This window comes from Silene latifolia, chromosome 4 (assembly GCF_048544455.1).
Source record: "Silene latifolia isolate original U9 population chromosome 4, ASM4854445v1, whole genome shotgun sequence".
NCBI classification, from domain to species: Eukaryota; Viridiplantae; Streptophyta; class Magnoliopsida; order Caryophyllales; family Caryophyllaceae; genus Silene; species Silene latifolia.
Window position 1 is genome coordinate 6,602,309 of NC_133529.1, and position 15,126 is coordinate 6,617,434.

General features: G+C 35.6%; 3 protein-coding genes across 3 annotated transcripts; all 3 read left to right on the top strand.

Moving 5' to 3' along the window:
• Positions 1-247: 247 nt before the first annotated feature.
• LOC141652746 (expansin-A23-like) lies at positions 248-2,173 on the top strand. The gene is made up of 2 exons (XM_074460341.1): positions 248-475; positions 1,436-2,173. Exons 1-2 carry the CDS (start codon positions 328-330, stop codon positions 2,053-2,055), a joined length of 768 nt encoding a protein of 255 aa, XP_074316442.1. The 5' UTR covers positions 248-327; the 3' UTR covers positions 2,056-2,173.
• Positions 2,174-3,460: 1,287 nt separating this feature from the next.
• LOC141652747 (expansin-A23-like) lies at positions 3,461-5,266 on the top strand. Its single transcript, XM_074460342.1, has 2 exons — positions 3,461-3,618; positions 4,644-5,266. Exons 1-2 carry the CDS (start codon positions 3,471-3,473, stop codon positions 5,261-5,263), a joined length of 768 nt encoding a protein of 255 aa, XP_074316443.1. The 5' UTR covers positions 3,461-3,470; the 3' UTR covers positions 5,264-5,266.
• Positions 5,267-7,185: 1,919 nt separating this feature from the next.
• Positions 7,186-11,358, top strand: LOC141652748 (chaperone protein ClpB1). Its single transcript, XM_074460343.1, has 4 exons — positions 7,186-7,450; positions 8,268-10,507; positions 10,600-10,797; positions 10,881-11,358. Exons 2-4 carry the CDS (start codon positions 8,270-8,272, stop codon positions 11,172-11,174), a joined length of 2,730 nt encoding a protein of 909 aa, XP_074316444.1. The 5' UTR covers positions 7,186-7,450; positions 8,268-8,269; the 3' UTR covers positions 11,175-11,358.
• Positions 11,359-15,126: the final 3,768 nt, after the last annotated feature.

The window sequence follows — 15,126 nt, forward strand, 5'->3', positions numbered from 1 at the left end:
CATAAATTTTAGACATCAAATTTACGCATTATAATGGTGGGCATTAATGATATGAAATCAAAATTATATAAATAACACAAATGGACTAGAAAATAAACAAAATAAATATTTCTTAAATATGATACTGTTGACACTACTACCAAAAAAAACTCCTTGATTATTGTTTTCAGTTGTGGAATAAATCTGCATTCATTTTAGACTAATTCTTAGTTAAACAACATAAATTTAGAAGTATATATATCCCATCCCTTTTTATACTAATAACTATCATATCTACCTACACTTCTAAGCTAAATATTCACCCTAAAATCAGTGAAACTTATAACAATGGTGGATTTTAGATTTACATATCACTATATTTTCATTATAGCAGGGTTCATCATTGTAGTCGAGGGGGCAAAAAATCACATCGGTCACAATTGGGAATCGGCACATGCAACATTTTATGGAGATATCGAAGGTGGCGAAACTATGTGTACGTAATTTTTCTAATCTTTGTTGTATTTTTTACTCCGTATAATCCTAAGTCGTTTCTTTTTGTCTAATACATAAATATATAATGCGTAAATATTGCTCTTATCTTGTTATATAAGTGAAAATATTTTCGGAATGATACATATAATATGAATTTTGAAACATTAATAAAGTCAATGTTTTCAACTAAGATTATAAAATGTTGATTCTATATATTGAAGTAGATGTATAGTATAACTGAGAATATTTTAGAGCACTATAGGAAAGAATAGTAGAGTATATATATATAAATAATATATATTGCGGTTCTGGATACATTAGGTACACATTAATAATGCAAATAGTTCAAAAGATAGAAACATTCTCATGAAAATTTGAAATATTAAAATAAATTTTATTATTTATTGTTATAAAATATTTTTTTAATAATTATGTTTTTGCATCATAACATATACCTTCACTACCTTTGAGTTTATTTTTATTTGATCCTTCAATATTTTATATGTTTCTTTCATATTAGGTGCACTAATATGAAAATCAACCTAAAATAAAAGTAAGTTGATCATTCAAATATTTTAGTTAATACTATTGAACCACGCTCTAAACACATGTGGTCAAATGATGTTTTTTGATAATATATTACACTATGAACTATCAAAATATAAAACAACCTCATATTCTTATAATGAAATCCTTAATTAATTCTCAAAATCATCAAAACATTAATTTTTCTAGTTTCAATATTCGAGAGTGCGTTAGACGTTATTCGGAATATGATGCGTATCGAATGCCATATGTATATCAGTATATGTATTAGCTACAAATTCTCGACTTCTTTCAAATGATTATGAGATATTTGGTTGTTATAAATCAATTAGTGCAATATATATTGTTTATCGACGTATATAGTTAAAGAAATTAATATGAAAATTAACATGAACGTTTACATCATATTATATAGATGGTGCATGTGGCTACGGAAATCTATTTGAGCAAGGATATGGACTCGAAACAACTGCCCTAAGTGAGGCCCTATTTAACAAAGGCGCAGCGTGTGGGTCATGTTACGAAATTAAGTGTGTTGACTCAAAATGGTGCAAAGAGGGGGCCGGTCCAATCAAAGTCACGACCACCAATTTTTGTCCATCAACGTACTCAGAAACCCAAGAACCATGGTGCAATCCTCCTCGAAAACATTTTGATTTATCAATGCCGATGTTTTTAAAGATGGCCGAATACAAAGGCGGTGTAGTGCCCGTCCTTTTTAGGAAGGTAAAATGCCGTAAGCAAGGGGGTGTCAAGTTCGAGCTAAAGGGAAATTCATATTGGTTGTTGGTTTTGATTTATAATGTTGGTGGTGTAGGAGATGTTGCAAGGGTGGACATTAAAGGGTCAAAAACTAGTTGGATACAAATGCAACGTAATTGGGGTCAAAATTGGCAAACTTTTGAGAGGTTAAACGGTCAAAGTTTGTCGTTTCAGATTACTACTAGTAATGGTAGGAAAAACCGTTTTAATAATGTTGCACCGGAGAATTGGCAACTTGATCAAACATTCGAGGCCAATAAAAACATGCATTGATGTTATTACATATAATAGTACCCCATAGTTTAAAATTTGGTGTTTAATTTTTGCTAATAGTCTTTTTTTTTTATCACATCATATCTATATTTGAGTGTAGCTAGATCAATGTTCCAATTAATATAATTTTTTTTATAATATATCTTACTACATTCTTTATTAGCCTCAGTAGTTTTTTTTTTTAAATTGATCACACATAGTCGTATACAAGTATTATTTAATGGCGTTTTGATTATAGTATAGCTATAAAAGAAACGTGTAAACTATGCAAGATGAGACATTATCTTTAAATCGATATGCTCAATGGTTGGTTATTGGAGCTTATATGATGACTTGACAAAACTATATTAATCCGAATGATTAGGCGTATTCAACCCACTCTACTCGTATAAGCCAAACCTAAACTGTTACGTCAGACCATTTAAAATATCTAAAAGGGTAGGATACAACTATACAAGTTCTACAACGCATTAATTCGAAACGCCCCTGGTACATTGACACTAAAGATGTCGGGCCATGAACTACAAACTTGCGTGATTATTTTATAACAAGCGTGTTGAGTTATGCAAACGGGATAAGCCACTTTACGCTTACCCTCCCACTTATAAATAATCGGGTAGTTTACGGACTATTAAGCTTATCTCAACATATATCCACATAATCTCCGAATTATTGAAATGTAACAACATACTCCGTAAGTCCGTAATAACAGTGTATTTGATGGGGAGTATGTAATGACAATAGGGTCAAGGCAGGTTGGCTCATATCAATTTTGAATATACTCCATATTGGATTAGGTGATTAGTTTACCCTTTTAAGTCGGCTCGTTTTATTGAATCTAGTTATTTCTGGTCAGTTTGTGTATCGGGTCAGTTCAGGCCTTAACAAATGTTTTAATTAAAAACGTATGACAATTGATATGATTTGTAAAAAAATAAAAAAAATTGGATAACCCGAGGATTTATATAATAAGTCACAAATAGTTATAATTTTCGTGTCATTTTGGATAACACACAACATTTTATGTTTTTTCGCTATATATCTTACTATAAATCGCTAAAGAAAAATATGGTAGACGACATAAATTTTGGACATCAAATCTACACATTATAATGGCGGGGATTAATGATATGAAATCAAAATTATAGAAATAACACAAAAGGACTAGAAAATAAACAAAAATAAATATTTTTGATTACATTCCTAATAAATATGATATTCTTGACACTAATACCAAAAAAAACTTCTTAATTATTGTCTTCAGTTATGGAATAAATCTGCATTTATTTTAGACTAATTCTTACTTAAACAACATAAATTTAGGAGTATATATATCTCATCCTTTTAACACTAATAACTATCATCTCTACCTACACTTCTAAACTAAATACTCACCCATAGTAAAACTTATAACAATGATGGATTTTAGATTTACATATCACTATATTTTCATTATGTTAGGGTTCTTCATTGTAGTCGAGGGGGCAAAAAATCACATCGGTCACAATTGGCAATCGGCACACGCAACATTTTATGGAGATATAAAAGGAGGCGAAACTATGTGTACGTAATTTTTCTAATCTTTGTTGTAGTTTTTAATCCGTATAATACCAAGTCTTTTCTTTTTGTCTAATAGATAAATATATAATGCATAAATGTTACTCTTGTCTTGTTATATACTTGAAAATGTCTTCCGAATGGTACATATAATATGAATTTTGAAAACATTAATAAGGTCAATGTTTTCAACTAAGATTATGAAATGTCGATTCTATATATCGAAGCAGATATATATAATATAACTGAGAGTATTTTAGAGCACTATCGAAAAGAAGAGTAGAGTATATATTTAAAGAATATTTTGAAGGAAAAAAATAAAAAATAATAATTTACCTCCGACTCTTGTAGGACAACGACTTTACTATTATGGATTTGCGGGTACATTAGGTACACATTAATAATGTAAATAATTCAAAAGAAAGAAATAATCTCATGAAAATTTGAAATATCTCTAATACTAAATTTTTTGCATCATAGCATATACGTCCCTACCTTTGAGTTTATTTTTATTTTATCCTCCAAGATTTTATATGTTTCTTTTATTAGATTAACTTTTATGTGCATTAATATGAAAAATCAACCTAAAATAAAAATAAGTTGACCATTCAAATATTTTAGTTAATTAATACTATTGAACCACGCTCAAAACTTGTGTGGTCAAAGCACCAAAAAAAAAAACTTGTGTGGTCAAATAATGTTTTTTGATAATATTTTACATTATAATCGAACTATCAAAAAATATCAGTCTCATATTCTTATATTAAAATCCTAAATTAATTCTCAAAATCAACAAAATATCAGTTTTTATAGTTTCCATATTCAAGAGTGTGTTGGACGTTATTCGGACTATGATGCGTATCGAATACCATATGTATATGTATTAGCTACAAATTCTTGACTTCTTTCAATGATTATGAGATATTTGGTTGCTATAAATTAATTAGTGCAATATACATTGTTTATCGACGTATATAGTTAAAGAAAATAATATGAAAACTAACATGAACGTTTACAATCATATTATATAGATGGTGCATGTGGCTACGGGAATCTATTTGAGCAAGGATATGGACTCGAAACAACTGCCCTAAGTGCGGCCCTATTTAACGAAGGTGCGGCGTGTGGGTCATGTTACGAAATTAAGTGTGTTGACTCAAAATGGTGCAAAAAAGGGGCCGGTCCAATCCGAGTCACGGCCACCAATTTTTGTCCATCATGGTACTGGGATACCCCACAAGCATGGTGTAATCCTCCTCGAAAACACTTTGATTTAGCAATGCCGATGTTTTTAAAGATGGCCGAATACAAAGGTGGTATAGTACCCGTTCTTTTTAGAAAGGTAAAATGTCGTAAGCAAGGCGGTGTTAAGTTCGAGCTTAAGGGAAATCCATATTGGTTGTTGGTTTTGATTTATAATGTTGGTGGTGTAGGAGATGTTGCAAGGGTAGACATTAAAGGGTCAAAAACTAGTTGGATACAAATGCAACGTAATTGGGGTCAAAATTGGCAAACTTTTGAGAGGTTAAACGGTCAAAGTTTGTCGTTTCAGATTACTACTAGTAATGGTAGGAAAAACCGTTTTATTAATGTTGCACCGGAGAATTGGCAACTTGATCAAACATACGAGGCTAAGAAAAACATGCATTGAAGTTATTACATTGCCTTAAATGAGAATTTTCCTTGTTACTTGTAGTATTCCGTAGTCCAAAAATTATTTTTTAGTTTTTGTTAACCGTCCTTTGTATTTGTTACATCATTTCTATATTTGAGGGTAGATCAATGTTCCAAATCGTCTAATTTCTTATTTCGTGTACTACATTCTCTATTTGCCACATTAATTCTTCAAAATTGATCACATATATAAATACTCCGTATAATTTAATGGTGTATTGATTACAATAGCAATAAAAGAAATGAGTAAACTACGCAAGATAAGACAACATCTTTAAATCGATGTGCTTAGTGGTTGTTTTCGAAGTTTATATGATGACTTAACAAAACTGTTCAATCTAAATTATTAAGCGTAAGTTAACTTGGTCTACATTCAACCCACTCTATTTGTATATAAGCCAAACTTAAATCGATAAGTCTAACCCATTTAAATTGTCTAAAAGTGCCGGATACGAGTCCTACAACGCATTAGTTCGACATACCCTCGTTACCTTGTCACTAGAGATTTTGGGCCATGAAACTACAAACTTACACTAGAGATGTTGGGCCATGAAACTACAAACTTACGTGATTAGTTATAACTAGCGTGTCCGTAATAACAATATATTTATTGGCGACTATGTAATGATAATCGGGTTAATCGAGTCAGGTTTAATTTGGGTTAAGTCAAGGCAGGTTAGGTTATATCAAGTTTGGGTCATATTAAGATAGCCTACCCTTTGTTCATTATTGAATCTAGTCCTTCCAGGTGAGTTCATGCACCGGGTCTATTAGGGTACGTTTTTTTTTTCTAACGAAATGCGCACATAATCGCATTATAAAAAAGAAAAAAGAATCCTATTATCCATAGTACATCAGCTTAACCACTAAATCAAGAAATAAAATTTAAAATAAGTATTGCTTGTACTCCAATGAGAAAACTATTTCCCTACAATTTCTTACGGAATCGGACGGGCCAACTAGTTAAAAAGAAGTCTTGTCCACAATCGGCCCATTTTGTAGATTTTGGTGGGCTTGTCCGGTCCACTAGCTAGATCAGCTATACGTGTCTACTTGTTAGGCCCTGTTCTTCCCTGCTTAATTTAAACTTATTTCAATTCAGCTTAATTATATTAAGTTTTGTCTATTCGAACGATAAGTTCTTTTCATTTTCATCTTTTACAAAGTTAACTCTTACTTCAAATTTGCATTGATTCATCTCATTTCTATTCAGTTTAGTTATTTCATCCAACTAACCAATCAATTGATTCAATTTTCGTTTCAGCCAAAAAGAACCGAGCCTTTTACTAGAGGTGGCAAATAAGTTAATTGCTAGGGTCTGTGTTGGGTTAATTTGGGCCGAGCTATTTTGAAGTTGCTACACATTCGTTGGGTTAACTCATTTTCAATTTAATGTCAATTTCGAATGTTAAGTTAAATCAATTTGGATTGAACCATTTTCACATACTCCGTATGAGTTACTTTACATTATGTCATTTTCAAGTTAATGAGTCAAACAATTTAATCAATACTGATACTATTACGAGGTTTTTTACAAAAAATTAGTTATTTATTGTGGCACGATGACAACATCGAACCCTTTATTTTAGATAATTTAGGTCTCTTTAAATTGGGTGGGTTAATTACGGATACGTGATTTTGAATCAGATCAACATTTGATTAATCATAGTTCGAGTTAAACCCGAATTAAGTGAAGTCAATTATGATTTCTGGTCATATTCGAGTCAAACAACTTCTAGTCACTTTCAAATCTCAGCTCAGTCTTACTAAAACGGGTAGCTCAAGCCCGATCAACTTTGCCCGATCCAGTTATCGGGTAAAAAGTATTCATTTTCTTAGAAAAATAAAATAAAACAAAATAAAATCACATCTTTAATACGGGCAAGTGGAGAAACACGTAGAAAAGTCTAGTAATTCCAGAGAAATCTTCAATATTCAAGACACATCCTTCCCACCTCAACAAAAACCCCTCCACCTCTTCCCTTTCCTCTCCACATTCAATCATTTTCGCACAAACAAAAACTCAAAACCCTAAAAAATTTCCAACAAAAATCATTCGCAAATTTAGTTTCATACACTCAAAACTTCCATAATCACTCAAACAGTTCAGAGTTCTTCCACATTTTGATCGAAATTTCTATTATTCCGTTTGTTATTCCATAAGGTACATTTTCTTCTTCAATTTCTTCCCGTTTTGTAATTTTTATATTTTGTTTTCGTTATTTGTTGTTAAAGTTATAATCTTATGTCATATATTTGTTATTAATTATCGTGGATTTGATCATGTTACTCTGTTTTTAAAGTCTGATAATTGATATTCTCCCTGTCCTGGTTATTTGTTTATCTATGTAACGGGTATTTTAATCAAAGATAAATAAATGATCGAGACGGATGAAGTAATTTATTTGCAATAGAACGGTTGTTATTGTGAGTTTATTGGTTACATTTGGTCATTTGGTGTAGTTATTGTTCGGAGTAATTAGGAACAAATGTGATTAATTGCATGTTGTACGAATTTCATGGAATTGTAATACTTCCTCGGTATCAATCAGTTGTTTACTTGCTTAAATTGAGGCGTATTTTAATTAAAGGTTAACAAATGATTGAGACGGGGGAGTACTGTTCTCTAGCTATCTGGTAATTCCTCTTAGATGGGATTATTTTATGTTTCTATTAATTTTTGTGGGGCGTATTTAATTAAATCTAAACAAATGATTGTGACGGAGAGTGCTGTTCTCTAGCAATTTGGTAATCGGTCTTCCTTTTAGATTTTTTAGATTTTATGAGACGTATTTTAATTAAAGTTAAACAAATGATTGTGACGGAGGGAAGCTTGTGACGGATATTGCCCGTCTTCAATTGAGATTTAGTGAGGGAGTATTATTCTCTAGCAATCTGGTAATTGGTCTTAGATGAAATTAATTGATGTTTAAATGCGAATGTTTTTAGTTGCTGATTTCTGTATTTTATTGAAAATGCAGAAATGAATCCCGAAAAATTTACCCACAAGACAAATGAGGTTCTTGTTGAATCCCACACTTTAGCATTAAACCATGGACATGCTCAAATCACCCCTCTCCACATTGCATGTGTTTTGATTGGTGAACCTAGCGGTGTCTTCCACCAGGCTGTATCTCAGGCTGGTGGCGGTGAAGATTCCGCTAAGTCGGTGGAAAGGGTGTTTACTAAGGTTCTTAACAGCCTCCCTTCTCAAAGTCCACCTCCTGATGACGTCCCGGCTAGTACGTCTTTGATTAAGGCGATTAGACGGGCGCAGTCTCATCAAAAGTCTCGTGGCGATACTCATTTGGCTGTTGACCATCTCATTCTGGGGATTATTGAGGATTCACAGGTTGGGGACTTGTTTAAGGAGGCTGGGGTTGCTGCGGCTCGGGTTAAGGCCGAGGTTGAGAAACTTAGGGGAAAAGATGGTAGAAAGGTGGAAAGTGCGTCTGGGGATACGACTTTCCAAGCTTTGAAGACTTATGGTCGTGATTTGGTTGAAATGGCCGGGAAGCTTGACCCGGTTATTGGCCGTGATGAGGAGATAAGGAGGGTGGTTAGGATATTATCTAGAAGGACTAAGAATAACCCGGTTTTGATTGGAGAACCGGGTGTGGGTAAGACTGCGGTTGTTGAGGGTTTGGCTCAAAGGATTGTTAGTGGTGATGTACCGAGTAATCTTGCTGATGTGAGGTTAATAGCGTTGGATATGGGGGCGTTAGTGGCTGGAGCGAAGTATAGAGGCGAATTTGAGGAAAGGTTGAAAGCGGTTTTGAAAGAGGTTGAGGAAGCGGAAGGGAAGGTTATTCTGTTCATTGATGAAATTCATTTGGTTCTTGGTGCGGGTCGTACTGAGGGTTCAATGGATGCAGCTAACTTGTTCAAGCCTATGCTTGCACGAGGTCAGCTTCGTTGTATTGGTGCGACCACGCTTGAAGAATATCGAAAGTATGTGGAAAAGGATGCTGCTTTTGAGAGACGGTTCCAGCAGGTTTATGTTGCTGAACCTAGTGTTCCTGATACGGTTAGTATTCTCCGAGGACTGAAGGAGAAATACGAAGGGCATCATGGTGTTCGAATCCAAGACAGAGCTTTGGTTGTTGCTGCGCAATTATCTGCCAGGTATATTACTGGTCGACATTTGCCTGATAAAGCGATTGATTTGGTGGATGAAGCTTGTGCCAATGTGAGAGTGCAGCTTGACAGTCAACCCGAGGAGATAGATAACCTGGAAAGGAAGAGAATGCAATTAGAAATTGAGCTTCATGCCCTCGAGAAAGAAAAGGATAAGGCTAGCAAGGCGCGACTTGTGGACGTGAGGAAGGAGCTTGATGATCTAAGGGATAAGCTTCAGCCACTGATGATGAAATATAAGAAAGAAAAAGAAAGGATTGATGAACTTCGACGGCTGAAACAAAAGAGAGAGGAACTCCTGGTTGCAGCCGCAGATGCTGAGAGACGGTATGACCTGGCTAGGGCGGCGGATCTAAGATATGGGGCAATTCAGGAGGTTGAGGCAGCGATTGCCAAGTTAGAGTCAAACCAAAATGAGGGCGAGATGTTGACTGAGACTGTGGGGCCGGAACAGATAGCTGAAGTGGTGAGCAGATGGACTGGTATTCCGGTTACAAGGTTGGGAGGAAACGAGAAAGAAAAGCTAATTGGGCTTGGTGACAGGCTTCACCAAAGGGTGGTGGGCCAGAACCATGCGGTTGAGGCGGTTGCAGAGGCAGTGTTGAGGTCTAGAGCTGGTCTGGGGAGACCTCAGCAGCCAACTGGGTCATTTTTGTTCTTGGGTCCAACTGGTGTTGGGAAAACCGAGTTAGCCAAGGCTCTCGCGGAACAACTTTTTGATGATGAGAATCTTCTGGTGAGAATTGATATGTCAGAGTATATGGAGCAGCATTCAGTGGCTCGATTGATTGGCGCTCCACCAGGTTACGTTGGTCACGAGGAAGGTGGGCAACTCACTGAAGCAGTGAGAAGGCGGCCTTATAGTGTGATTTTGTTCGATGAGGTGGAGAAAGCTCACATTTCTGTTTTCAACACTCTTCTCCAAGTCCTTGATGATGGAAGATTGACAGACGGCCAAGGACGGACTGTCGATTTCAGAAACACAGTGGTTATCATGACTTCTAATCTTGGAGCTGAGCATCTATTATCTGGACTTATGGGCAAGAGTACAATGGAAACCGCTCGTGAGAAAGTTATGACTGAGGTACAGCTCTTGATTCCGTTAATTGTGTTGGTCTGGCCTAGTGTAAGCCGCTTTTTGAATACGTCTTATTAACTGAATTTTTTTCTTGGCAGGTGAGGAGGCACTTCAAGCCAGAGCTGCTGAACCGCTTGGATGAGATCGTAGTGTTTGATCCTCTCTCGCATGACCAGCTAAGAAAGGTTGCCAGGCTGCAAATGAAAGATGTGGCAAAACGTCTGGCCGAGAGGGGTATTGCTTTGGCTGTTACAGATGCTGCTCTCGATCTTGTGTTGGCCGAGAGTTATGATCCTGTAAGTACTCGCTATCTACTTAATAAATTAGTTCTAAACGCATTAGTTCTAGTTCTGACATAGACGATGTTGTGGTTTATCAGGTTTATGGAGCGAGGCCAATAAGGAGGTGGTTAGAAAGGAAGGTGGTGACGGAACTGTCAAAGATGCTGGTCAGGGAGGAAATTGATGAGAACTCAACAGTCTACATCGACGCAGGAATAGACGGTCTGTCATACCGGGTGGACAAAAATGGTGGCATGGTGGATTCCGCTACGGGGCAGAAGGCAGATGTCCTGATCCAGGTTCCGAACGGCCCAAAGATGGATTCTACAACTCAGGCTGCCAAAAAGATCAAAATTCAGGAACTGGATGATGATGACGAGATGATCGAGTAAAGCTATAAGTAGATGCTCCAATGTGTGTAGAATAATAGATGTATGGTTAATCTGCAAATCTGCAGTTGTTGCAAGTGTCTTTTATGTGTTGTGTATAGTTCTGTTTTCCCTGTGTAAGTGTGTAGTCTTTCTTCTGTGTTGTTCTCACTGTTTTGTAATGAGAAACTTGTGATTTCTCTTCTAATTGCGGTTTATGTATGATACGGAGTCTAAGACCGGTGGTGGCTGAGCTCGGACGAGTTAATTGACCAGGATTTACCTCAAAGTTCATTTCATGGCATGGAATTTGAAAATATAGGCTCTGTACTGGAAGAACGGTTGTACTAATTTGTAATGAGAAACTCGAAACTAAAGTTTATCGAGTAACTTGCAAGTTCTGAGAAATGAGACGATTTCATAGAACATTTAAGACCAACTTAACTTAAAAAGGCTCTTACAAGTCTCGCCTGATTAAAATAGAGGTGGAATTGGCGGGAGAGGGAGAGAAGCGATGGCGGAGCCAAGAATTTAAGTCGTGGGGGCGAAAATTTTATTGGGCGAAATGATAATATTATAAGGGGCTCAAAAAAATTCGGAAATTTTAATGAAAATTTCGAAATTTTTCAAACGGCGTGGGGCCATTTCTCCTCCCCCCAGCTCCACCACCTAGGAGAGGTTACATGTTAAGACGGTTTTAGACAAGATAATTGTTCATAGAATGTACGAGAGTTGTTTACCCGTTAGTTATCGACATAGGTGACCCATGAGTATTCATTTCTTAGATCCAAGAGCACAATTGTTCCACATTCTTTCACTCTGAGCCAGTCGATGCGTGCCCTCAATAATAGCACAAGAAGAACGTACTGATTTCAGGACACTCACTCATGAATGCAGTGTGTCCGGCTCGAACTGTCCTGTTACGTCTCCGAACTTTAATTTGAGCGTACAATATCGTTGGTAAAAAAGACGAGAACAATGACACAATTGTATCTCCGATCTAGTAGAGCGTATTATAACTGGAAAAATTCACATAAATAATCTCAAGTTTCCTTTCTCTTACCAAAATAATCTCAAATTTGTTTTATCCTATGGTAATCCCAAGTTTTGTGTATCATCCCAAAATAGTCTAAAATTAAGGACAATGATTTTTCATTATATCTTGGGTATTCATAGTCTTTATTTATTTATGTATTTATTCTTGAAACACATAAGACTATTTCAACGCGGATCCTTGTAAAACACTGAGGAATCTCAAAACAACGCCACTAAAGTTTCCTTGTGATTTTAACTAACTTTAGTCATGAAATAAAAATGCAGTACAGTAACACTCTAAAGAAACTTTTTTTTTTGGTATGATATTACTTTTTAACAATTTGTATTTTAGATATTAAGAAAATGAATAAACTCACGAAAAAAAGTGAAAATATTACACAGGATTTAACGATTTTAGTTTGGGACATCTTGAGATGTCCTTGAAACTTGGAATTATCGAGGGATAATTCAATTTTTTAAATTATTTTGAAAATGTAAAGTGATGAACTTGGTATCATTTATATAAATATCAATTTTAGAAATAAGCAAATACTCCCTCCGTCCCGGTCATTTGTTGTCCTTTGGTTTTGGCACAAAGACGAGGAAAAGCGAACAGGCCAATTACTAAATGACAAGTGGAGCAATTGAGTGTGAATGATCAAATTACTCATCAAATTCATTCTTAAAATAGAAAGGACAACAAATGACTGAGACACCCAAAAATGAAAAAGGACAACAAATGACCGGGACAGAGGGAGTAATAAGAAATGAGAAATGAAAGATATTTCTAAAAAAAGGGCCGGTCTTACTTAAAACGGTCTTAACTAAAACATCTCACGACTTTCCTTTATTTTCAGCTATATATGACCTGACAACCGAGTCAACCAGGTTAAGTTCAGGTCGGGTCAATTCAGGTGTGGTTAATTTCGTGTTTGCAGAGTTCGGGTCAGGTCGCATAGGGCCGAATCAAATCGGGTTTGAGTCATTTTTCGGGTTAACTATTATCAAGTTATTTTTGGGTTCGAGTCAAACTCGAGTATCGGGTTCAGAAATTCGGGTTGGGTTGGTTTTACCGGTACTATTTCCAACTGTATTTTAATATAGTTTTAAAACCGTTCTAAGTTAAGACCCTTTTAAACAAGAATTAGCGAAACAAAGCGTCTTCTTTTGTGACGGGTTAATCCGCCACAATGGTGCGCAAGACTCTCACAAAAAGGAGAGGGACAAGGTGGGCACTCCCATGTCTTCCCACTCACCTCTAAATGAGTATTTTGTGAGAGAAAAAGGTATCGTCATGCTCTTGTGACGGATATCGCCCGTCTTCAATGAGATTTAGTGTTAGCGAAAAAAGAATCCTAGTGATTAGGGTATGCTTATGTTAAGTCGAAATCACGTGCAAGTGACAATCCCATCTACCACTCGTCCACTAACTCAGCCCTCACCATCTGTTGGGAGTACTCCGTGCAACACTTGTTGGTAAGTTCAGTGGTTTGTTGGCTGTCCGCGTGGAAACTTACCAATTGCTCATCCTTTGATTATAATAACTACTGACGTCATGATTCTTAAATATCTTTCATCACAAAATCTCATTTGTGACGGCATGTATCCGTCACTTTGGAGTGACGGATACCATTTTCCCTCACTAATGACCCATATAGAGGAGATAGGGAAGCACATGGGGGTGCCCCCACCTTGTCCCCCCTATTCGTTTTGTGAGTGGCATTATCCGTCACTTGCTCCGACCCGTCTTCAGCAAGACTAACTGATCTTTCATATTTATTGCTCATTTTTTGTTTCATACCTATTTTTGGCAAGAAAAAAAGAGTAATTCTACCGTCCTGCCGGAGGACGGTACTCCTCACACACAAGCCATTATAATATTCCACTTGGGTGGATTGTGTTTGTGTGTGAGGAATACCGTCCTCCAGGAGGACGGTAGATTTTTTGAGGAAAAAAATCAAGAATTTGAGGAAAAGATATTGAATTGAAGGAAATATACAAGAAAGAAAATAGTTTTTACTACATTTAAATCACTAACTTACACTATTACATACTACTTGCACACTTCTATAGTTCTATATAGATAATTGTTAAACTGAACCGATTTGAGCAACTCGATCCGAGTAATCTAATCCGCACTTGACCTGTATCCCAACAGAGAATTCTAGTTTGACCGTAATCCAAACTGATTCGATTCTAGACCCGATTGAAATATTTATTATCGTCATATACTAACCATTATCTCTAAATAACTTGAATACATCACACCCAAAAATGATTAGACGCAAACTGATCTGATCTGGACCAAACTCCGGCAAGACCAAAATGAAGCGAGGCGAATCGACCCGGTCCACACCCAACTCAATTGACGCGTTTACCAAGTCCACTTGCGCATTCTTAAAATAAAATTTGAAGAAATTATTAACACTCAAATTAAATGAGGAAAATGTAAAATATTGAGTGAGTGATTATACAGATTTTTTATTTTTTTTTTCTACCGTAAATAATACTTGGTAAAAGTAATAATATTGCATCAATAGTAATGCGAACAAGTCATTAAGACTCTGTTTGATAATGCATTTTATGTATCTTATTTGGTTAAAGTAGCTTGTTTAATCAAAATTTAGGTACCTTATTTTTTATAAACGTTTGACAAGTAGATTATTTAGGTTTTAGCTAACATTTTAATTAGTTTTACCAAGCAGAGCTTAAATATGTATTTCCCTTTTAAAAAAAATGTTGAATATGGAGGAATCTTGCACAAGATTCACAAGATTCATTGTACTTCGAGGACTTGTAAAATTTCACTGAATTTCATACTCTACCTAACTAATACGAAGTATATCCCATATAAATAATAACGACATCATTATACTTTCCTCCCAAAAACTATAATGTTCCTCTTTCCCAAAACGGATTATTCAAGTAATGTTCCCCTTTC

Coding starts and splice junctions, on each gene's coding strand:
- LOC141652746 (XM_074460341.1), top strand. CDS start 328: ATGGTGGATTTTAGATTTACATATCACTATATTTTCATTATAGCAGGG. Junction 476..1,435: donor CGAAGGTGGCGAAACTATGT/GTACGTAATTTT, acceptor CATATTATATAG/ATGGTGCATGTGGCTACGGA.
- LOC141652747 (XM_074460342.1), top strand. CDS start 3,471: ATGATGGATTTTAGATTTACATATCACTATATTTTCATTATGTTAGGG. Junction 3,619..4,643: donor AAAAGGAGGCGAAACTATGT/GTACGTAATTTT, acceptor CATATTATATAG/ATGGTGCATGTGGCTACGGG.
- LOC141652748 (XM_074460343.1), top strand. CDS start 8,270: ATGAATCCCGAAAAATTTACCCACAAGACAAATGAGGTTCTTGTTGAA. Junction 10,508..10,599: donor GTGAGAAAGTTATGACTGAG/GTACAGCTCTTG, acceptor TTTTCTTGGCAG/GTGAGGAGGCACTTCAAGCC. Junction 10,798..10,880: donor TGGCCGAGAGTTATGATCCT/GTAAGTACTCGC, acceptor GTGGTTTATCAG/GTTTATGGAGCGAGGCCAAT.